Source organism: Ambystoma mexicanum, chromosome 3q (assembly GCF_040938575.1).
Source record: "Ambystoma mexicanum isolate Mex_15411 chromosome 3q, UKY_AmexF1_1, whole genome shotgun sequence".
Taxonomy (NCBI): Eukaryota; Metazoa; Chordata; class Amphibia; order Caudata; family Ambystomatidae; genus Ambystoma; species Ambystoma mexicanum.
The window spans coordinates 203,862,103-203,887,483 of NC_090926.1; the positions used below are offsets into that span (position 1 = coordinate 203,862,103).

The 25,381-nt window shown below is 48.1% G+C and overlaps 1 protein-coding gene across 7 annotated transcripts in view; it reads right to left on the reverse strand.

Annotated features, from left to right (window-relative positions):
• Positions 1–25,381, reverse strand: part of STAT6 (signal transducer and activator of transcription 6) — a 1,449,539-nt gene that overhangs the window by 272,177 nt on the left and 1,151,981 nt on the right. For all 7 annotated transcript variants that reach the window (XM_069653558.1, XM_069653564.1, XM_069653563.1 and 4 more), the window contains 2 exons: positions 22,679–22,885; positions 10,746–10,840 (listed from right to left, as the gene is read on the reverse strand). In XM_069653558.1, coding sequence (XP_069509659.1) covers positions 10,746–10,840; positions 22,679–22,885 — 302 coding nt within the window. The remainder of the gene's footprint in view (positions 1–10,745; positions 10,841–22,678; positions 22,886–25,381) is intronic.

Sequence of the window (25,381 nt, forward strand, 5' to 3'; positions counted from 1 at the left end):
TTAAAAAAATCCAGCACTAGGCCTTATAGCCCATTGACTGCACCTCAGCCAACCAGCCCAGCAGCCTACCCTGCCCACACCCCTCAAGACTCACCCCTCAGAGTGGTATTCAACTCCATTTTTTTAAACTTCCTGGAGCCTGGCAGTTTACGTTGCCTGCCTCCTTTTACCCTCTGGAACCCATCACCCTGAGGTCCAACGTCCTCTCGAGGCTGATTGTCCGGGGGACCAATCAACTCTCCCATTACCCTCGCGATGTCATCCTTACTGACTAACCTATATTTATGACCTTTATGCTCAAAGGAAAGGGAGAAAGGAACCCCCTGGTAACATACCCCCTTCTCGTTGAGTCACCGGGTTACGGGGACATACATTCGCTGTCTCGCCCATGTAAAGGCAGACAGATCTTGCAAGACAGTTATCTCGGTATCCCCGAGAGACACTGGCCCAACTATCCTGGCCTTATCCAAAATCCTTGTTTTCTCCTGATAATAATGAAAACATGCCAGCATTGATCTCGAGCGCCCCTACCTTCACCACCCGCCCGATATACCCTGTCAATAGTTGACTCAGCCGTGGAGTCAACACCAAACAAAAGCTTAATCACCTCGTAAATAACAATTTTAAATATCTGTCTCCGTTTCCCCCTCTTTCTCCTGAATCCCCCAAAAACAGCGGTTATTCCGCCTTTCACAGTTCTTAAAATCATCTATTCTGAGTATCATTTCCGAGTCCCACCTCTCGAGTTCGGCGAGCCGCATGTCAATGTTCACTTACATCATGTCCAGTGAGGTGTGATTATTTTCTAAGTTCTGCAGTCTGTTGTCGATCTAATCCACCCCCTTGCCCAAAGCCTAGATACGTATCCCAATGTCGAGTATCCTCGAGTAGAGCTGCTATATCTTTCTTAGTGGAGGCAGGGTCAAGAGCAGACTCTTGTCATTGTTTTCAAATGTGTCACCTGGTTCAATGCAGCAGTGGAAGATCTATCAAATTGGAACTTCTGTAGAGAGCTCTTCTAGTCCATCAGAGTGGAAGAGGAGAGGGATCCAGCTATTCGTCCCACGCCAACACCAACCTTCCCTCCGTAAGCACAACAGTGCACAGATGCCTCCCTGGTCAGGTGGGCCAGGAACACTCAAGACAAACAAGTTACTCTCTTACCTGGTAACGTTCTTTCAATGGGATGGTCCGACAACATATTCCATAACTATGACAGTAATCACCACAGCTGTGTTGCTTCGGAAAATCTTTCGCCGTCTGCGTCCTGCATCAACGACGTCGATACGCTGTCCTCGAGGGCCTCCGTCGAGCCGACGTCAACGGATGTTATAAGTAGGACGCACGACACCCGTAGCCTCAGTTGTAGTTTTTCCCCCAGAACGTGTGGCACCAATCTTCTGCCAGTATGACCACAGAAAGCCTTGCCGAAATGTAAGCTGCAATCGCATAAGGAATTCTGTAGCGGGGTAGGCAGGGAGGGAGCGATATGAAATACGTTGTCGGTCCATCCCATCGAAAGAACGTTACCAGGTAAGAGAGTAACTTGTTCTTCGAGGGGATTGGGTCCACCGACGTACTCCATATCTATGACACACTCCCAAAGCAGTACCAACGTATGGAAGAGGAAAAAGAATTTAGAATAAAGAAATTTAGAATGCCCAATCAAATTGCAGAGTAAAGGACCGCCTTGCCAAAGGCCAGATCCTGCCCATGGATAGAATCTAGGGAGTAGTGTCGTACAAAGGTATGGACCAAAGCCCAAGTGGCTGCTTCACAGATATTACGAATAGGAACACCCCTCTGCAGGGCAGTAGAGGCAGCCATACCCCTAGTAGAATGGGCCTGTAAACCTACCAGAGGGTCCTAACCCGCCAAGCGATAACATTCAGAAATTGCCAAGATAATCCATCTAGACAAAGTCTGCTTAGTAACAGCTTGTCCCAAACGCCTTCCAGCGTAACCTATAAAGAGCTGATCATCCACCCTGACCCAGAACATGCGTGAAATGTAGAAACCTAAAGCTCTCCTAGGCTCTAACCTTTGGAGCCTCTCCTCGTACTTACCAGGATGCGGAGGAGGATAAAATGCCGGAAGAACGCCCTTCTGGCTTAAATGAAATTCCGACACCACTTTTGGAAGAAAGGAAGGACGAACTCTAAGGACAACCCTGAAACACAGTGAAGGGTGGCTTAACTGAAAGTGCCTGTAACTCACCCACTCTGCGAGCGGAAGTGACCGCAACTAAAAATATTGTTTTCAGGGTTAACAGTCTCAAAGAACAAGAATGTAAAGGCTCAAATGGAGCACCCATTGGAAACTTGAGAACAAGGTTCAAATCCCAACCGGGCACCTGGAAAGGTGACGGAGGGAACACATTAGTGAGCCCTTTCAGAAACAGAGAAATTAAAGGGATTTTAAAATAAGAACACTCCTCAGACAAGCGCTTAAATATGGACAGTGCCGCCAGGTAACCTTTAATGGTACCCACTTGCAAGCCCTTGTGGGCTAAAGAAAGCAAAAAAGACAGAACCACAGGAATGTCACATGAAAAAGGATCCACATTCTTAACCCTGCACCAGTCGCAGAACTTTCTCCAACGGCAACGGTACAGGGACTTTGTTGCCGGCCGTCTGGCCAAAAGCAACACCTCCATCACGTCTTCAGGGAGGTCCCAATTCTTATACCTCAACCTTTCAGAAGCCAAGCGTGAAGGTTGAGGGATCTGACCTCTGGATGGAGAACCTGGCCCCCTTCCCGTGAGAGCAGATCGTCTCAGTAGGGAAGACGACATGGAGGGCAGATGGATAAGTCGAGAAGGTCCGGGTACCACGTCCTCCGGGCCCATGCCGGAGCAATAAGGATCATCCAGGAACCGAACCTCCGTAACCTTCGCAGCACTTGCGGGATGACGGGGACTGGAGGAAATGCGTACAGCAGTGGGAAGGACCACTTCACCACAAACACGTCTCCTAAGGCTCCTCTTGGAGGAAATTCCCGCGAGCAGAACCTTTCGCACTTCCGGTTGACACTGGAGGGGAAGAGATCCACTTGAGGAGTCCCCCAAAGGGCGAAGATCTCCAGGAGAATCTCCTGAGCCCACTCGTGAGAGACCGTGCTCTGCCTGCTCAGAGTGTCCGCCGTCTCGTTTTCGTCTCCGGCCAGATGAACTGCCGAGATCGAAATTTCCTGCTGGATGGCCCAGAACCAGAGCTGCGTCACCTCCCTGCACAGAGGAAGTGAACCTGCCCCCCCCTTTTTGTTGAGGTAGTGCATGGCCACTGTGTTGTCCGTCAGAATCAGGACATTCTTTCCTCGCACAGTCGGCAGAAAAGCCTTCAGGGAAAGCCTGACGGCCCTCAGCTCCAACAGATTGACGGAGACCAACGACCACTGACTGTCAACTCGTTGGCATGAGCTCCCCAACCCGTGAGGGATGCGTCCGTCACGATCGTCATCTCCGGCCGGGGTAGCCAAAATGGAGCCCCCCTCATCAGAGTGCCTTTGTCGGCCCACCACAAAAAGTCCTGAGCGACCGAGGGCAGCACCTGAACGGGATCCGACATCCTGCCGGAGGACTGTGACCACTGCATCTTGAGAGCCCATTGCAGCTCATCTCATCCGCAACCGGGCCTCTGGCAACAGAAGAATGCAGGATGCCATGAGGCCGAGCAACCTCAAGAACTCGAGCGCCGGGACACTCTGGGCACGTCAAAACTTGTGTACCATCTGCTGAATGTGAATAGCCCTCACCTGGGGAGGAAAACACTGCCCCAGGGATGTGTCGAGCACTGCTCCGATGTACTGGAGCCGCTGAGTTGGCGTCAAGTGGGACTTCTTTAAGTTGAGGAAGAAGCCCAGCTTGTGAAGGGAGTGGTAGGTGACGGACAGATGATCCAGGACTTGCTCGGGAGATTGCGCTATGATAAACCAATCATCCAGGTAGGGGTAGACATGAATCCCCCCTTTCCTGAGATACGCTGCCACCACCACCATGAGCTTGGTGAAAACCCTCGGGCGGAGGTCAATCCGAATGGCAGGACCCAAAAATGAAAGTGCGAATCGCCAACCGCGAACCTCAGGTGGTACTTGTGCTTGGGATAGATCGGCACATGAAAGTAAGCGTCCTTGAGGTCGAGAGACACCAACCAGTCCTGAAGTTGAAGGGCCTGGAGGACTTGAGAGAGAGTAACCATCTTGAACTTGTCTTTCCTGAGTTTGTTCAATCCGCGCAAGTCCATGATGGGTCTTAATCCCCCGTCTTTCTTCGAAATCAAAAAATAAGGGGAATACCATCCCTTGTTCCTCTCTGCTACAGGCACCAGTTCTATGGCGCCTTTCTCAAGCAGGGACTGAATTCCCTGCACAAGGAGCGGATCCGGGCTCTTCAAAGAGAGATTCCCTGGTGGATTGTCGTGAGGCCTCTGCCGGAAAGGAAGACAGTAGCCGTGGATTATCATCTCCAGAACCCACACATTTGAAGTAATGGCACGCCATTCTACAAGATGCTGCGCCAGCCTTCCCCCAACCGGCGAACCATGGGACATGGCCTCATGACTGAGCTGAAGCGGCTGCGGCATTGCCTCAGGATAAAGCGGCAACTGCCCGAGCGGCCTTGGCATCTCGAGTACCCTGTTTTCCACCTCTGGCACTCCTACGGTGGCCTTTTTGACTTACAGCTCCTCTCGATCTACTAAAGGATGAGTAATATCGAAAGGAACCTCCCCTCCATTGCTGTCTCCTAGGACGAAAAGGCAGAGGTTGGCGAACTGCAGCGCTCAACGACTTTGCTGCAGCTTTAGAGTTCTGCAACCTCTCAAGGCTCTCGTCAGCCTTGCTGCCAAAAAGATGTTCACCATCAAAGGGCATGTTGAGGAGCTGGGCTTGCACATCAGGAGCAAACCCCGACTTCCGCAACCACGCAAACCTGTGTATTACGGTGCTCGTCGCCATGGACCGGCTGACACAATCTGCCATGTCCAGACCCGACTGAACGGACTCACACATGGCATTCTTGCCATCCTGCACCATGGCAAGAAAACCATCCTGTTCCTCCTCTTCGGGAATATGATCAGCCGATAACGAAATACAGTTCTACAGAGTGTGCGTGAAACAATGCACACACGGAGTTGGCTGCCTGCAAAGCCATACCCCCTGAAGAAAACACTTTCTTTGCCCAGCCATCAAAACGCTGGTCGTCCCTATCAGGAGGGATCGTAGGGTACGACGCCTGCTTTGCTGAGGCCGTAGCCGCCTGCACCACCAAACTCTCCGGAGTGGGGTGCGTGGTCAAGTAGCAGGGGTCGCTACTGGCTGGACGGTATTTTCACAGCAAAGACTTGCTCACTGCCGGAAGACTCTCCGGGGCAGTCCAAACCACCGCCACCCTTCTTTGAAGGCCATATGGAATGGCAGTACCGGGTCAGTTGGCGGACCTTGGTCGAGGATATCCGTCAGGTCATCCTGCAGAAAATCCACTGGTGGCGCAGACCACCCCAAGTATTCCGTTACCCTCGACATAAGGCGCCGGTACGAGGACTCAGCATGGGTGCCAGGCTCAGGCCAACAGAACTGCACCTCCAGAGAGGTGTCCAGACCACTGGCGTCGTGCAATGACTGCCGCAGGTCTTCAATCTGGCTATGCCCAGACAAAATCTCGTCAGGTACCTCCTCAGGAACCATTCCTTCCTCAGACCCTTCATCCACCTCAGAAATATAATCCAGAGGCTGGAATGAGGGCACAGAAAAAGGGACAAAGACATTTTTTGCCTTGGCCATAGCCTTTCCACGGGGTACCGCTGACAAAACAGCCTCGAAAGGCGTCAAGGGCGTCGATGGAATCGGCGTCGAGCGTGGCGCCGACAGCTTCGACAAAGTCCTTGAGGGCGGAGCCCCGACCGTGTCCGTCAATAGCCTGAGCGCCGATGGTGTCGACGGCTTCCTCGGAGGCGGAGCCTCGAGAGAGTCCCTCCACGACCTCGGCGCCGCAGGCGTCGATGTCTTCTTCAAAGACTTCACAGGCTCCGACAGTCTCGAGGGCTTCGAGGACCGGGACCTGGAACGGGCATGTCTAGAACGACCAACCTTGTCCGACCGGGACCTAGAAGGCGCCAGGTGATCGCGACGACCACTCAAGCCCGAAGGTGTGCGAGTGGTGTCTCTAGCACGGTCACGGCCGGCGTCTTTCGACGGCGCGGATGGACCGGAGCCCTGCGACTGAAAAATCGCCATCTTCTGCTGCCGAAAGGAATCCCATTCGGCAGGAGTGGAATGCTTGTTGGGACAAGCAACCCGCCGATGGGCGGAGTCCACGGATGAGGATGGGGGAGGCGACCGGTGACGGTGCTTCCATGAGTGCGTCAAAGAGGCAGAGGAATGGCGGGACCTACTCCGGGACCGAGACCCCCCCCCCCCGGACCGACGACGACGATGCGGAGAGTCTGCAAAAAATTACTGTTTTAAACAAAATAATACTCAGGGTGCCAGGTTCTCAACTTTTTTTTACACAAGAAATGAAATGTGCTAACACATCTCATCACTTGCACCCCAAAAAAGTCCAGCCCAATCCACAAGGGACACATGAATGTGCAGATTTTATATGCAAGCCCATTCAGATGGCCTTTTTCGCCTCCTTGATCAAATAAAGTGGCGTTTCTGTCAATTTAAAAGCGCATCCCTCATTTCCAAGCAAGATGCACTTTTAAATGTGCAGAAATTGTAGGCAACCCTACGCGCACAGGATGTGGGGCTGCCACTGCATGTCAGGGTCTTTCCTGACCCTGTCATGCATTTCTTTTAAGGTATGAACTGCTGCTGTGTCGCTTGCATTTCTGTTCCTCAAACAGGATAAAAATGCATTTTTTGGGTTGCATTTTACAGCAGCAGGCACCTGGAGGGCCTGTCTCTATGAAAGGCGCTGGGAGCTTGCAGAACACTGTCGGGAGAGTGATTCTATTCAAAGTACTGCCCATTTTGATGACAAAAATCTATCGGATGTTACAATTTGACCTACTTCGTCCAGTACTATTCAATCGATTTTTATAAATACTGAACAAGTGTTGTGGGGGTGTCACCCGCTCCCCGTGTTCAGTATTTTTGGTCTAGGGTGGTTGCATAAGTGTTTTCCCCCTTTCCCTCAAAATTGGAGGCGGGGACAGAAAAAACGAAAAATAACAAACAAGGGACCCTGCGGAGTCGGATCCGATCCACGTTAGAGGTCATAATTACACTTCGGTCAAACAACCCAGAACACCATTCAAGGCAGCTGGCCAGCGCACAATTTGCGCACAGCTCAAGCCTGTGGAAATGCGCCGGTCACCTTTGAGAATAAAGTGACCTGCTCATTTCCAAAAATGGGTGGTCTAAAAATAGTACATACTCTGTTCTTTTTTAAATGCCCCATTATTTGAGGAACTGGGTCAAAATCTACATTTAAAAAAATAAAAAAATGGTTACACAATGAGGGAGAGGGAGAGTGATGGGTGTGATGTGAAGTGATAGGCAAGAAAGCAGAGGGAGAGCAGTGGGTCTGAGGAGGAAGCGCTGCACAAGAGAGCAGAGGAAGCAGTGAGGCCAGAAATCTCAGAGCGAGCAGAGGTACAGAAAGTAGAGGGAGCGTGTGGTCAGTGAGCCAGAAAGCAGAGAGGAAGCGGTTGGCCAGAAAGAGGCAGAGAGCTGCAGAATGGGAAAACGGATGAGGGAAGAGTGCGATAGAATGGGTGAAAGGATGCAAGATGCAGAAGCAGCACAAAAGTGTGGCAGGGGCTGGGCAGTGCAAATTGTGACTTGACAGTGTGACATAGCACGTGAGTATTTGTATGACAGAGTGAGAAGTTAAGGAATGTAAATTGTGATGGAGAGTTGGTGAGATGTGTGTTGGTGAGAGAGGTGTGTGGGTGTTTGGGGGATTGGAGAACATAGAAGGGGAATATTTTCAGCATTACAATTGATAATTATCAATTCAGTGAATACTATTAAATAGGCATGAACATTAAACCAGAAATGTAGCCAAATCAAACACTGTTCTGCTAAGCCAGAGACATCTGGGACTCTTCCTATTAAATGAATACAAAAAGATACATAATGATACCCTGGCTCTCTTGTAGCCTTTTACTCTGCCTATTTCCTGCAATGTGGCAATCTTACACCCTCCAGTTAATACAAAATGTCCTGCAAAAATGCTGCAATAAATAAAGGTTTGTGCCGCAAAATTTGCCATTTCTTGCCCCAAATTTTGCCATGTTATGCCGCAAAATCCTGGAAGGTCTGCATAGATATTCACAAACGAACAGGTTCAAGGAACCGAAAGAACAGAACTCAGGAGAGTTGAGGCGCGCCGAGCTCTCCGAAGCGAACACGTTTGTGGAAAAAACAGAACTGAGGCTACGGGTGTCGTGCGTCCTACTTATAACATCCGGTGACGTCGGCTCGACGGAGGCCCTCGAGGACAGCGTATCGACGTCATTGACGCAGACGCTGAAAGATTTTCTGAAGCAGCACAGCTGTGGTGATTACTGTCATAGATCTGGAATACGTCGGAGGACCCAATCCCCTTGAAAGGCTGCTCTGTGATCAGAGTATTGGTCCCCAGAGCACAGACCACCTCTCCGGCAGTAAAGGCCAAAGAGTTCAAGGATCCAGACCAGCCAGAGCTGAGGGACACACACCAGCTTGGGGTTCTCCTACAAGACACCTGGACAGCACCCCCATTCTCAGCTGCATCAACCGGGGTGAACAGCACCCCTCACTGGACAACAAGGCCAAGACTACCACTACTCCCGCTCCTTCAGACAACGGGGCTGCTCTGGGTTTGGTGGGCGCAGCCTCTATCACTTCAGCCCTACCCCCGTATGTCATCAATATTCCTTCAATGATCTGGTGGTGTCATGGGGCCTGCTACCTCAGCAGCCACTGGGGCCCAAACATGCACAAAGTCTAACATTGGCAGCTACAACTGCAAAGACTGACACTCAGAGCAATGCCTAAACAGTGGTTAAGTGAACCTCTACGAGCAGGGGGAAGAGCCCATCTACTCTCATGGCTCCTCAAGGACACTGGCTACTACTTCACGGCCACACTGCAGCAGGGCCCGGGTAGCCTCCAATACCAGATCCGATGCTATAGGCATCCCCCAGTGGGTGCTCTGGTGCAGAACGTCGTGAAGAGCAGCACTGCCCCTGGAACTTGGTTAACTGTTCCCCACTCAACAGGGACCCCTCCGCCGGTGAAGAATACACCCCACGGGGCTGGGTCCAGCAAATCCTCCCCTCCCAAGCCGCTGCATACCCGGATCTCCTCACTTCAGGGGAGGAGGGTTTGCAGTGCATGTGCCTGCTGGGACACCATAGGCCTTCTCTGCCTTGTAGGGGATTGTTCCAAGTCTGCAGAGCCAGTTCTGGTTCCCCGATGAGGGTGAGCACTGTCCCCCTGAGGCAGGTGTATGCACATGGCCCAGGATTGCAGGACAGACTTTCTGCCGCTGGCTAAAGTCCAGAGCAGCAGTTGGCGAGACAGAGCTGCAGAGCGGGCAACAGGGTCACTGCCTCACCACTATTCTTTGCCCAGGGAAAGCTTGCCTAGCGCTGAGCTGTTTCACTCCAAACATCACCCCAATGTGCTCCACACGTTCCTATATGGCAATCTCAGTTTGGTTTCCTCCTGGGGGGGGAGAGGGTCAAAAGTGGGGGTGCAGGAGCCTCACGCTCAGGTTGCTTCCATCAACGGGCCACCTGCTGGCCCTCACAATCATTGTTTTAACATGCATCCGTGATGGGGAGCGGGGTAAGATTTTGTTTTCGGTCATCCTCAGGGTGCATGGACCGGAGGACTGCTACTGTTGGAGACTTGATTAACAGTTAATCGTGTTTTCACAGATTTCCTGAACTTCATGTGGCCGTTTTCGGATCTCCAGTCCTCTAGTAGAGTCCTTCAGAAGTTTAGGTCTATTACTGATTGCATTTTACCACCCATGCAGAGTTTCTTCTTGTTGCTGCTGAGGAGTCGCTTGCTTGCTGATCAGAGGTGCCTTGAGGGTTGTAGAGGGTGAGGGATAACTTAAATTGCAACCCTTGATATATGAAATACCTTCCGGTTGCAGACCAACCATAGAGGCATGCCTTCCACCATTTCAAACTCTCCTCTTGTTCACTGACTGCAGTAGCTGCAACAATATATTCTTAAAACCTGGTGGGTGAGGTCTATGGGTAAAATAGGAAACTATGTACAGGGCCAGTAACATATGTTAATTGACTTGATTCAAGAACTCTTTAACATGGGACTTTGCGGTATATCCATCAAGGAATTTGAAAACATTACGAGTAAATTATATTTTTAAAACACGTGGGCAGAACAATATTCTTCTGATCTGGACTTGTAAGGCTTTCTGGCAGCTTGTGAATATGGGTGGGGCACTAGCAATGCCCATCAATTTTTATGGGACAAGGAAAATGAGAAAAAAAACATTTTCCCAAAGTCCCAGACAACATCCATACCGAGCTCTCAAGGTTCTGTTTACCTTGTTGACAGAGTCATCCAGCACATTTTTTTTTCTTGGACCACTGGGATTTGCTGTTGTCCGACATTGAAATCCTAGTCCCAGAATTCAAAGGGAAGAAACCAGGCATGGATGACATGAGGAAACTGGAGAGCTCTACAGATAGACACAGGGAATTGGACACACACTTACATATTTCTAACAGTCATATAAACCTGCTTGAAGGCAGTCACAGAAGAACCAATGTACTTACTTGTCTGACCAGTAGTTTTTTAGGCACTTTTTACTGAGTTCCACTACACCATCAAACCACTGCCAAAAGGTGAAACCGCGGCCGGGTATCAGCTCCTGTTGGTGAGAACATGAAAGGGGATACAAGTGTCAGGTAAGAGCTGCAATAGCCAACTAGATGAAGTATAGAGGTCAAAACCATACATGCCAGGTGTGACTCCCTCACCGACAGTCCCTTTCTTAAGCTGCACACTGTGTGAATGATGCACCTCAGTCCTGATCCGGAGCACCTCCTTCTATTCCAGAGCCCACTTCCACATGAAATTATGACAATACACCCCCGTCAGGTCCTGTCCCATATTGCTAACTCCATTTCCAGAATGGCGACTGCACATTTAGTTCCAATTCTTCACCCTAAGGCTGAGCTGTAGCCAGGTCTATTATTCCAGTTCAAGGTCCTAATGCACCCGAATCCTGAACATCCCACTTTACTTGCACCCCAATCTGAGTCAATGGCTCCAAGTAGAGCAAAACAGAGAAATTGTATAGGGGTCTGCAGCAGGCGACTCACCTGACATTTTGGACTAAACTGCATGATACCTCACGATTGACTAGAGCCAAAATTTGCAGATTTCGGATTTCATGGATTTGTTCTTTAACCCTGTCACTTAAATTAACAGTACACAATGTTCCAGCTCGGTGTCCATTATACTCAATCGCTTAAACAAATTGTTTTAACTTTATCTTGTCATTGAATCTCTATTACACAAATATACAGGGAAGGAACAGTGTGCGTGGTGACATACTTCAGCCGAATGTGTGATGTGAAAACAACTCTCTCGATATACAGGAGCGCTTTGGTTAAACTAAGATCTAAACCTAGCTCTTCAAGTCACACATTGTTCATCCCTACCAGGCATTGCAAATTATTTTTAAAAAATCATACTAGACCTGCCGGGCGAGTTCCTTAGTTTACATACTCGACCTAAGAGAAATGCACTTACTCCTTGGTGACGGATGACAAAATATTTTGTAAAATGGTGCATGTCCCTATAAGCACACTTCATATTGGTCCAATGTTGCTAACCACAGGCCAGCCATGCACAGTGAAACATATGTCTTATATACAGCAAACACAGTTTGTTTGACATAAATGTCAAACAAGTTTCAAGCATCCCCATGCTTGGCAGCAAGGTTGAATACCATCAAAATGGTATTCGCCCTTCATAAAATCTCCTTGCCAATGTGAGTGGGCTAGTAGGTTTTTCAAACACTGCCTAACACTACTAAATGTTCCATCATATGCCTAATTTTGCTCTCAAAGGCAAAAGCACTTAATTGTCATAAACTATGGCAAGATGCACTGTACAAAGGCAGTATAGCCTAAAATAAATGCATTTGGAAACCCAGATACACTTTCAGAATGTTTACTGAGATGTGCTATAGTAAATAGGCAATAGATGGTTTTGGCGAGCACTCCTAAGTGGGTCGTGGAAGACTTATAAATGCATTGCCTCACAACTAGAGGTGCATTGCCTCTCATAACACTGATTAACAATTGCATTTATTTTTAAAAAACTTCACATTAACACGTTCGAGGAGCCCCTCCAGTATCTTTTACCTATTGTGGACATACAAGCAAATATATTAAATACATTAAATATACTTTACACAGATAAGAACTCGTCCTGAACGCATTCAATCATATCAATACAACGTTAAGTTCTACAATTATACAAAGAAATTACAAAAATATCATCAAGGAATCCTAAGATTATTCAAAAGTTACAAGAAATTAATCAAAAAATCCAATACATTATTACTAAAGTCCTTCACCTTCCTGAATACAAAATGTATTTCTCACATCTTCTACTCGTTAAACCATTTAATCAACTTTCACATATCACCTATCACACTACCTGTGCAAATAACATTTATGAAGTTCCTTTTCGGTTACTTGTCAAAGTTTTATTATGGCTAGTGTCAGTGACATTCGACGTCCAGAGAGGCATTGTAACTAAACTGCTTCCATCATAAATTCACTCATTTTGCCTACAAAGTTGCCCAGTTATAACCATGTTTACAGTCATTGGTTTACATCTTGTTAAGACATGGCTAATAGTTCCTAACTTGTCCCTTTTTCCTATACAATCAGCAAAATATTTTAGACACAAGAATATCATACTCGCTCTTAGTTTTTTCCATCTTAGTTGGAGAAATATTCTCCTGTGAATAGGGGGAATGAAATTGGCCTATTTATTTTTGTGGTTTACAGTATATTAATGGCATCCTGGCGAAGGTACACAAGCTCCTAAATCTACCAATATGTTCATGGAACATACACTAGTCCCATAGTTTAACATGGTTTTTGAGCTCAGATATAAGGGACCCTCGACCTTTTAACCATTTTGGCTTCCAAGCTTTTATCTTAAAGAACTCGTCATTAATACATTTCAATTCAAACAAGGTTTTTACAAAAGTTCTGTTTAATAGCATTCTTTAGAATAGTCAGAACTGAGTGACCTTCTGGCATTGTAAGTTTAACATACAGGATACCTCTGTTAAGATTGATTATAGAGGCCAAGGAGACTAGGTCCAGTTCGAGTCTTATTGTCTCTATCAGCATACCCTTAGATAGGCTCAGCACTCTCAAAAACACCTCTCCTTACAGTTTGTTTACCCAGATATCACGGTTGATAGTACTAGTCTCAACGAACCAGACCATACCTCCTGCAAGCTTTTGCTTGTATGCCTGTATAACCCCCAACAAACTATAGCCTGCAATCTTCTGAGCAAATACCTTAATCATTGACTTAACAGATTGAATCTGTTTTTAACCAGTCAGTTCCTGTTCAAAAACATCATCCTCACTACAGTTCTGTCTGGTCCTTATTAACTATTTCTCAGAATTCCTTAATAACAACTCATTTGGATGAGAATTGGTGAAAAATAGTGATTGTGAAATTACATTTTTCGATCTCACTTTTTATGTTAAGAACAACATAATACACATCTGCACATTTCAAAAGAAACAGAGGTCAACTCAACCTCATACAACAGCAGCTGTCACCAAAGGCATGCAGTTAATAACATTCCGGTGGAGGAAATAAGGGCCATACGTAACTGTAGTGACGATGACGTTTTTTAATAGGAACTGACTGTGCTTAAAAAAAGATTTACTAAGAGGGTGTACAGTGATGCTTGTGTGAAAAAAGCTGCCATGAAATTGCAGAACAGAACAAGAGAGGACCTAATGGCAGTTAAAAGTAATGTGCAAGATAATGAACGTTCAAACATTTAGTGAGATTCATTACTAACTATAGCAGCGAAAGCAATGTACTATACAGAATTTTGAATAGACATTGATATTTGTTACAAATGGATGGCCAATTGAAGGAATAGATAAGAAGTAAACCAAGTATTACCTATAGTAAGGCGCCAAACTTATGTCCTAGCTACATGAAACCCATTAAAGCATCAGACAATTGGTTAACCATCATACAAAACAACGTTTTGGGTTTTCGTAAGTGTGTATCTGCTCCATGTGCATCTATGCTTTGGAGAACACGGAGCTTTTTCACAAAATGGATGACTAGACATATTAATATATTTCTTAACTGTTGCAGCAAATACGTTGTATATCTTATTGTATGTGTATGGAACAAACCATATGTGGGAAGCCCAATTAGGGAATTGCGTTTTTGAATTAGAGAGCACCTCATTTCCATAAACAATGAAGAATTGAGAACTCTACTCGCCCAACACTAGCTTGAAATGCACAGACTGGAAGACAAACTTGAGATTTCTAGCTGTTGACTAGGTGACGCCATTAACAAGAGGCAGCCATAGAGAGAACGAACTAAGAAAGATGGAGGCCAGATATATTTGTATGTTCAGATCCACTGTACATGGACTCAAAACGGATACAGAAATTGATGTTTTCCTAAGAAAAAGCTGATAACGTGTGCTGACTGTAACATAGTGGGACTCTGTTGCACAAAAAGGTGATAATGTTTTATAATTTGAACAAATATATATTATCAATATTTTGAATGAAGTTAGAAGTTACCAGGAAAGTTACTTATTAATAGAATTTCTAATGACATTCTGAAGCGGAATGCTCACATAACATATGCAACCTGCATAGGATTTTACCCTTCAAATTAAGAGAATAGTGACTAATATCTTAACTATTTGCATGCATTGTCTAAATCGGATGTCAATCTTCACTCAGGGTGACAACCGGAACGCCATCAATAATGACAAACATGTGGCAACGCGATTTGCAGATTTGCTTTTTGTAGCATTTGCATTTGCATTGGGTGAGGGAACTCATCAAACCAGAACCGTGGTGGACTTGCAATTGAAATTTCATGGTGGATACAGTGTTGTTGACATTGGACGCTTAATACATTCTTTTGAAACATGGGACTATGTTATGAAGTTGGGAGCAACTCAATTTTACAAACAAAACCTATTTATGATTTAACTTAACAACTCGTGTTTAGGTACCAATGCAAAATGGTGCCGCTGTTCGAGGCAGCAACCACCACAAGATACAGATATATTATATTTATATGTATATTGTGAGAAACCTGACTGTATTCTCCCACCTACTCCCTCGGAATCTTCCATTCAGGTTGCCAGGGAAGAGCCATCGCTTTTCTTGTCGGAAGAAATTGAACGGTTCTTCTCCATGAACAGGGGCACGTTGGAATCTCATGGTGTGCGCTGGGAATCGTTTAAATGTTATATACATGGGTCTGTATTGCAAAAGAGGCCAAGCTCCTACGGGGTATCGGAGCGGACCTTGAGTCCAATGAATAGAGACTCAGGGAACTGGAAAACATCTAATGGGACACTGGACGAAGGGAGACGATGACAGACATACAATAAGAGCTGGGAAAATGCAACAAGGGAGGTAAAACTTTTGGGTAGACACCAGCAGGTACGCCAACACAAAGAAGGACATAAACCTGGCATGCTAGTAGCAAGGATGTTAGTGACTGGGAAGAAGAGGGATGCATAGGTGTTATTAAGGAAAGTGGTGATGCCTATTGGTATGCTGCCACTGATATCACGGATGTATTCGTGCAGCTCTACATTGACCTATATACACCCAAAAGGGAGGCGACGCCCAATCTAATCCTGCAATACTTGGAGGATGTTGAGAGGTTGTGGCTGACGACAGCACACTGTGAGGGCTTGGTCTGAGTATCACTGTCAAAGAGATCATGGAAGCAATTAAAAGCTTAGCGGGCTGTAAGGCCACTGGATCAGAAAGCATCATCACAGCATTGTATAAAAGTTATGCCAGTGCACTTGTTCCTCATCTGCTACAGGTTTACAGAGAAGCCGAGGTATGTGGTATTCTCCCTATGACAATGAGGGAAGCCATGGTCACCCTCATACTCCTACCTGGGAAGGAACCGTATCAATGTGCCTCTTATTGGCCAATTTCACTAATAAATGTGGACAATAAAATATATGCTAAATTCCAAGTAAAAAGACTTCTCCCATGTATGTAGAATCTAAAATGTACTGATCAATCAGGCTTCATTCTGCGGGGAAGCAATCTTTTGGTCTTCGCAGGTTTTTTGGTTTACTGAATCTGACCGAACCAGACATTCAGGCAATCTCAGTTCTTTTAGATGCTGAAAAATCGTTCGACTCCATAGAATGGCCATTTATGTTTGCAGTATTACACAAGGTTGGGTTGGGACACCGTTTCGGCTGCATGATACAGGTCCTGTAGCAATTACCGATGGGCAGTATTAATGTTAATGTTAATGGAACGCTATCAGATCCCCTAGCGATGGACATAGGTACAAAGCAGGGCTGCCCCTTTCGCTGATGCTGTCACATGGAACCACTAGCCGCCCTGCTGCGAGAACATATACACAGAGGTATCCAGCTGTATAGCCATTGGCTCATCATATTCTTATATGCGGATGATATGATGTTGTTTGTCAAACGCCCTCAGGAAAACCTGATGGTTGGTGATCATGCAGCAAGTAGATCGATTTGGCAAATACTCATTCCCTCCGATGGACGCCACAAGGACCCCCAGGGAGGTGCTGGGGAGCGGCAGGGCCCACGTAGGGAAGGGAGAACACCGACTACAAAGTGGAGGCCGCCCAGGGGCACAACGCCCCCATCCAAGCACAGACACACAAGGCCACAAACATCAGCATGGCTGAGAAACAGAAAGGCAGCAGAGGGAGGCAAACAAGCATGGAGACATTTGCCCGCAAGAGCGAGGACTCACAACCTCGGACGGTGGTGGCAGACACAGCCACATCATACGCTACGCAAGGGGAGCTCAAACAAGTGGAAGGCAGTATCCTAGAGGCCATAGAGGGGCTAAAGGCCTCAATAGAGGGCAAGCTGGATGCAGTGATCATGGATGTGGGGCTCCTCAGGCAGGACACGAGGAACCTAGCGGAGAGAGTGACAACGGTGGAACAACAGGTGCAGAGCAATACAGCAAACGTGACCACCTCTCAGTCACAAATGTTGGATGCACTGGAGCGGATTAAAACACTAGAACGCAGGGCCGAAGATGCGGAAGGCTAGGCTAGGAGCAACAATGTGCACATTGTAGGGCTGCCGGAGGGTGTGGAAGGCAGAGACCCCACAGACTACATAGAGAACTTACTGCTCCAGGAAGTAGGTGCAGGGACCCTGTCCCAGGGCTTTGTGGTGGAAAGGGCGCACAGAGCACTAACCAGGAAATCCTGCCCGGGTGTGCCACCGAGACTCATGATCGCGAAGATCTTGAACTTTAAAGACAGGGAGAAAATCCTGACATTCTCAAGGGAAGGCGGGGAGATAACGCGCAACAGAGCCAGGATAACCATCTACCCTGACTATCCGGCACTTGTGCAAAGACAGCGGGCCCAGTTCTGGCCAACCAAAGAGCGCCTTTCGGCAGCGGGGGTGAAATTCATGTTACTTTACCCGTCCAAGCTCAAAATCCTGCACAACGGGAGGACACAGATCTTTGAGACCACGGCAGACGCCCAGGAGTGGATGGACCAGCAGGGGACCCCACAACTAAGAGAGGGGGTCGAGAGGAATCGTGAGGCACCCCGGCGAGGAAGGGAATGAGGGTGCGGACAAAAAACACATGCCGAATCGAGATACGGCAAGAATGAGAACCGAAAGCATAAATTAATAGATCCACCCGGGAGCTCGAGGCCTCCGGCACTGGACCGCCAAGACCCACAGAGGTGGCCCCAAGTAGCGGCAAGTTAGCAGTGTCACTCTTTAAGGCACAACGCTGCAACGAATGCGCCCACAGATCGAGGGTGGCACCTGGAATGCGGTGCGACCATAGCAGGGGGGAGGAGGCTGGGCATTGGTTTATAGTAGTTGTAGTAGTGTGGTTAAGTTTGTTAAGAGAAGGCACGAGAGGAGGCAAACATAATGAACGAGGAGGTCACGGACATGGCAAAGACAACGCAAGGGCGCAAGTGAGGCGGCACTCAAGTGCGTGAATCCGGCGTTGAACACCAAAGAGTGGAGGTGGAGAGAAGCGGATACGGGTCCGCCAGGACAGGGCAAGTAAAGAGGGAAGGCGGACCTGCAAGCTACCAGGGGAATAATTGGGAGAAGATGATAGACGGACCTCCCAGGCTAGCAGGCCAGAAAGGAAAAACTAAACAGGCCGATGGGAACGAGTGGGCCGCAGGAAACTGTAAGACACAGGAACCGAGATGAACTAAAAGTGGTGACTTGAAACATCAGGGGGCTAAACGCCTACGTGAAGAGACTGAAGGTCTACGCATGGCTAAACAAAGCGAAAGTCCACATGGCAATGCTGCAGGAGACCCACCTGACGGCGGAAAAACAACCCAAGCTGGCCAAAAAATGGGGCGGCCAGACATACAGCTCCACATACTCTAACTACGCGAGAGGGGTAGTGACTTGGATTGCCCCGGGTATCCCATTCCAACTCATCAAACAGGAGAGAGACGCTGAAGGCAGGGTCCTCATCGTACACGGAATGCTGGAGAACCGGGAAGTGTGTCTGGTGAACATCTACACCCCAAACCACGATGCAACATCTTTCTCGTACAGGAACGCCACGACCATCTGGGCCGGAGATCTGAACTGCACACTGGATCCCAGGCTGGACCGGTCGGACGACAAGCACAAAAGGACCGCACCACCAGCGCGGGTGTTGCAGAAGACACTAGACCAGCTCAAGCTAGAGGACGTCTGGAGGAAGGTAGATGGGGGTGGAAGGGGATACACGCACTATAGTGCCCCACACGGGACATTTACCCGCATTGACTATTTATTCACGTGCAAAGAGACACTAGGCGAATTCACTGGGGCACACATTCACGCACGAACCCTATCTGACCAGGCTCCACTGGAAGAAACATGGGCACATACATACAGGAAAGCCCCCATACCCACGTGGAGACTTAGGGCGGAAGCACTCCTAGAGGGGGATTTCCAAGACCATATCCAAACTTCAATAGAAGACTACTTCGAGCACAACACGGGTAGTGTAGACAGTACGGGAACGACATGGGAAGCCTTTAAGGTGGTGATCAGGGGGGCGGCAATTGGGAAAACGGGAGGCCTTAGGAGAGAAACCCTGGCTGAACTGGATGCGATAGAAGGGAAGATAGAGAGGGCGGAAGCAGAGGCAGGGCGAGAGGGGGGGGGGGGGGACAAGTGACTTTGCCACTCTGAGACAACAGTGTATGGCGGCCTGGGAGAGATTAGGGCGGTGGGAAGTACATACAAAGGCTGCACGCAGAAGGGGATAAACCTGGTAGACTTCTCGCCTGGCTGACCAAACAGGAGACCAAGCGAGAACCGATAAATGCAATTCGAAATAGTCAGGGGGCGATTGAAAGGTCCCAGGAGGGTATAAATACAGTGTTCTCGCAATTCTATGAGGAACTATATACCAGAGTACAGGAAGCAGAAGAGGGAGACCTTGAGGACGCATTTGCGGAAATCAAACTCCCACGACTGTCAGAAGAGCAGGCCCAGATGTTGGACACCCCCCTTACTGTGGAGGAATTGACAGAGGTTATTGCCCAGTTGCCGACAGGGAAGCTCCCGGGGCCCGACGGGTTGCCAGGGGAATTCTATAAAAGATACAAAGATAGCTTGGCTCCGAGGTTACTAGAGACACTGGAGGAGGCGTACGAGTGCGGACGACTCCCGAGCAGTATGTCAGAATCTGTAATAGTCCCAATACTTAAAGCGGGGAAGCCGCCCCTCGAGTGCGGGCCCGACAGGCCAATCTCTCTGATAAATCAGGATTCCAAGATACTGACAGCGGCATTGGCCAATCGGCTAAAAAGGGTGATACCCACACTGGTACACACAGACCAGACGGGGTATGTACCAGAACGCAACACGGCATGGAATCTCCGGAGACTCCATCACGTCATTGACAGGACGAACCAAGAGGAGGGAGAATACGCAGTGGCGTCATTAGATGCAATTAAAGCGTTCGATTCAGTGAACTGGGACTGGCTACTGGGGGCGCTCGCCCACTTCGGGATAGGTGGGGGTACCTACGTTGGATAAGGCTGCTGTACAACGACCCGAGGGCCAGAGTTAAGACGGGGAGGCATGTCTCAGGGGAGTGGAGCATAGGGCGAGGTACGAAACAGTGGTGTCCGCTGTCCCCGATGCTATATATATGTATTGACGCTGGAACCGTTCGCTGCCTTCCTAAGGGCGGAGTACGGAGACACCGGCATAGTGATAGATGGGGAAACACACCAGATTTCAATATATGCAGATGACATGCTGCTTTACATCCAGGACCCACAAACCCATTTACCAGACCTATTGCAGGCACTGGGAGCATTTGGCAGGCTATCGGGAATCACCATCAACAAGGGGAAGTCCTCACTGTTCCCCCTGGCGCGCCTGAGGGCGACGACGTCAGACCAGCTGCCACGCCTGGGCCTGACATGGACCCCAATCACCTTGAGATATTTAGGGGTGGACACGCAGGCAGCCCTGGACAAAATAGAGAACTCCATGCAGTTCTGGAAAACACTACCGCTGGGGATGGTAGGCCGGGCGGCCCTAATGAAGATGGTAGTTTTACCCCGACTCCTATATTATTTCACCAATATCCCCTATAACATCCCCAGATCATTTTTCAGACGTTTACACTTCATAACACGGTCCTTTCTATGGGGGGGAGGGAGGAACAGGGTAGCACTGAGCACATTACAAAGGGGCTACGAATGGGGAGGGATCAAGCTCCCGGACTTTGAGCGTTACTACTTGGCCGCACAACTTCAATTCGTGGTCCGATGGCTGGGGGAAGACACCTCCATAGATGCAATACTGTTTCGACCATCACTCCAGTGATACTATTTGAAAGAACTACTGTGGATAAACGAGACCCAAGTAAAAACCCTTACCAGAATAGTCCAAGTAGGCCGAGCACTGTGGAAGAGAGAATGGAAAGTGCAGAACATAAGAGACCCCTGTTCAAGGCACATTCCCCTGGCGGGACTGGTAGACACCCGTATAGCAAGTATAGCAACGTTCAGAACACAGTGGGAAGACAAAAGGAGTGGCCCAAGTAGGTGACCTGTGGCAAGAAGGACATTCGGTAGACTTTCAGACCCTGGCAGAGGAGCAGGACATACACAGTGGCCAATTCATACTGTATAATAGTATGGTCCAAGGAATAAGGAAGAGGTGGGAGACCCTGCCGGAAGAGGAAGACGCTGTATGCCTTGTACGATGTATCGGAAGGGGGACACACCGTGTCCAGACTTTACGAACAATTGTTGGGCACCATCAATTCTCGGACACTGAACAGCCGGACAAAATGGGAGGAGGAACTGCAGCGACCCCTCAGGGACGAAGAATGGAACAGAGCCCTTCAATACGCGAAGAAAGTTTCCAGAAACGCAAGGTTCAGACAGCTGCAGTTCTACATAGTGCACAGGGCATATTTAACACCTAAAAGAATGTCAAACATGGGGGACAGTCAAATACGGAGTTGTCCACGCTGCCAGGAAGAACAGGCAGATATGGTGCACATGTTTTGGACATGCCCAGGTGTGACAGCCTTCTGGAATACGATACAGGAAAGGGCGTTGAAGGCAGGAATCCATATGCAAGCTTGGTCGCCGGTGTCCTACATACTGGGCCTGTTCCCGAGGGGCGACAAGCAAATAATCCATATAACTAAAATGATAGACCTGATGACAATTCTGGCGAAACGCTGCATCGCAATGGCATGGAAAGCAAGCGCAGGACCATTGATAGAAGGCTGGTGGGCGGAACTACAAAAATGGGCAATAGCAGAAACTACGGTCTGGACCAGAACCTCGTAGAGGGGAGAAGAGAACAGTGGGGCCAGAATACTAGCCTGGAATACCTTGGTACAAGACTTATTTGGGAGCGGCGAGGAAAACAGCGCAACTGACTCGAGTGAGCTGGGAGGAGAGGAGACTTGACCTGCCCGCACCCGTGCGCAGCACGCAGACAGGAACGAGGACAACGCAACGGAGGAGGAGGGTGCCTAACCGTGACCCGAGCGGATAACGTACATTATGAACTTAACCCCGAAAGTGCCAGAGCAAATGTTGAGAGTTGTTGTTTATTTGTTTTGTGTTTGTTTGTTGTTAAATGAAAATAAAGAAAATTGTTTAAAAAAAATAAAAAAAGCATGAAGGGCATGACCCATGTTCTTGCAAGGCACTGGTTCGAAACCTTAGCGAGCTGCTTGGCCTGAGCCTATCGTGGCTTAGCCAATTGTAAAACTCCAGAAATGTCATGCACCCACCCAGAGTTTTGGAGGAGTGCATGCAATCTTAAACACCAGTTTGTAGACACATGTACCTATACGTACAGAGAAGAAGGTCTGATACAAAACTACTGCATGCTCTTCAATTTAACTTCCAGTACAGTATGACATCATACATTGCGTACAACACCTTATCTCACCTTATTGAACTGCGACCAAGACACTAAGCGCTCCTGGAAATCCTCCACTTTCAAGCTGTTGTCGTTGAAGACTTTTTGGGCCAGGAAAATGAAGTGTTCGCTCAATAATCCCTGGGTAGTGCCCACTTCCGAGACAAACCTCATGTTCAGGGTCTCGCACATCTTTGGCCAGGTTACCCGCTCCGCCACGATGAATGGGAGCCGCTCCTAGAAGCAATTGGATCCACAGAAAGGGCCAGTTTAGGAGTGAAACATGGAGAGAAGTGCACCTTAGAAATAACAAGGCACATGCCACCTGCATCTTCCGCTATTGATTGTTCGGTCAGCTTATGTAATATCTACCTGGAAGAAGTCCTTTCGGTGCATTCAGTCTTAACTTTGTCATTAAGTCAAAAAAACACCCAGCTTAAAGAATAATGACCCACCCATAAGAATTTCAAAAACATTTTTTTACATTTGTTTGCCATCAGCCGGGTCGAATGTGGCGTTCCTTTTTCTCCTATGTACCTTTGAATGCAGTTTTTATTGAGCGGGCAGTTACCATATCGTCCCAGTGGAGCACCTTTCCCACGGCCTGAGATTTCCCTGGACTTGGCAGAGGGGTTGCTACGAACCCAACTGACTCGAGTTTTCTTAACTCCAGAAGAATGACACAGAGCAGCTGGGTGAGCAACATGTGTGCGACAGAGGGCCTTCATTTCCCAGAGGTTTGTGCAGAAAGATATTCATATTACCCAAGCCCAGTGTAGTGTTTAGAACATCAGTTTGTCTTACTGTTCAGCATTTTGTTTTGATTATTAGCCTTAGTAAATACGTCGGATTTAACTGATTCAACATGTGTCCCGCTAGATTTGTGCTTTCTCGGGAAGCAATCGGGCTAATTCTATAGGGGGCTTTGGGCTTTTTCTGAGTCCACCTCACAAGTACTTGATTAAAAACGGGTTTTTGTAAGATGGAGAAGAGGCTGGGTGCGGGCATTTATGTAAATCCTTAACTTAAGGATTAACATCCTCCTTTAGTGTAGGCCCTGCGCACATGCAAGTGGCAAGGAAAAGAATGCCCTTAGAAGATGTCACAGTAGGCTTACCTGGAATGTTGGATGGAGCAGGGAGACAGCAGAATGTCTGGTGACTGGAAAGGGACATCACAGCATTGCAGCTTTGCTGACTGAGACCAGCAGAGACACTGACCCAAGGCTTTAACTTCAGGGCTTCACTGAAGGCCGGCTGGGAGGTAGAGACGGAGATGAGGCGGCCATCCACCAATCAGGCTCCATGGTCAGTAAAACAGGCTGGGAGCCAGGAGCTCCAGTGTGCAATCAGGGATATTGCAAAGTTCGAATCTGGGCATGGTTGGTGTGCCAGTCCCTCAATGGTGAATGGGACCAACAGACACACTGACCCAAGGCCTTAACTATAGGCCTTCACTGAAGATGCTGTATAGAAAAGTGGCTCAGAGACAAGTCATCAAACCTCAGGAGAGGAGAAGGGAGTCATTCTCTTGACTGAGTTGTTAAAATAATGATAGGGTCAGATAGGTTAGAGTTGGACCAATGCATTTATAGACACTTACTGACGAGTACCTTAGCTAGTGCTGTTAGGTAGGGACGCCTTGTACAGCAGGGAAAGATAGGATTTATTCCTATTCTTGAATATACACCTTTGTAGAATGTCTAATTAGCGTCCGTGTCCTTCTTCTGACCTACCGCAGAATCTATTGGCTTGTACTTGCAGAAGACCACAGAAATAGTCATACCACTAGGAAAAAGTTGCTTAATTCCCACTGGACTAGTCTTGACACCTCCCAAGGGCACTTACATATGACTAGCCGCGAAGTACGGGTTGGCCTGGAAGTATGGGTTAGACGTCAGGACAGGAATTATTGACTCTGAATATAGAGGTGACGTTAAAGTTCTGCTGCACAATCACAGCCATTACCCTTATACAGTCAAAGAGGGAGCAAAAATAGCCGTGGGGATATTAGAAAAAGAATTTGTTCCCAGTTCCGAAAGAGACATAAGACCAAAACAAAACAGAGACTTGCAAGGGTTTAGGGAGGCAGACTTACCCAGAAAACAGAAACATTCCCTAGACACTGAAGAGGTTGACCTCCTTCCAGATTTGCCGTTCGCTCAGAGAAACGACCCGAATTTGCTCGAGACCTTTGCTAAGTCATTACTGAAGAAGGAAGAAATCTTAGTGATAGTGGACTAGGCCACACACTATCTTGAGGCCTTACCGATACGAAATAACACCTTGCAACATCTCATAAAACATGTACTACCCTTCTTCTCCAGGTTAGGCTTTCTCAAAAGAGATCCTCACAGATCAAGGGACTACCTTTATGTCTCGGTTAATTTTCGAGGTCAAGGAAATGCTCAACATAAAAACATTAAGGGCCTCAGTATATCATCCTCAAACCGATGGCCTAGTTGAGCGTTTCAATCAAACCTATGTTGAGAAAATTGGCAGAAGCAGATGGCAAAAACTGGGATGTCATCATCCCATGGGCCCTTTTGCAGCACAGTGTCATGCCACTTACCTTGCGCTGTGGTACTGGGTCCCAGTTGCCGTCCTGGAGGCTCTACCCACGCTGGAGGTGGCCTCAGGTGCGCTCGGCATGGCCACCGATGCTGATAGCCCCAGCCATTGTGGTGGATCTGTGTATGCGCAGGAGACCGTGTTCGGCCCTTCGTGCATGCAC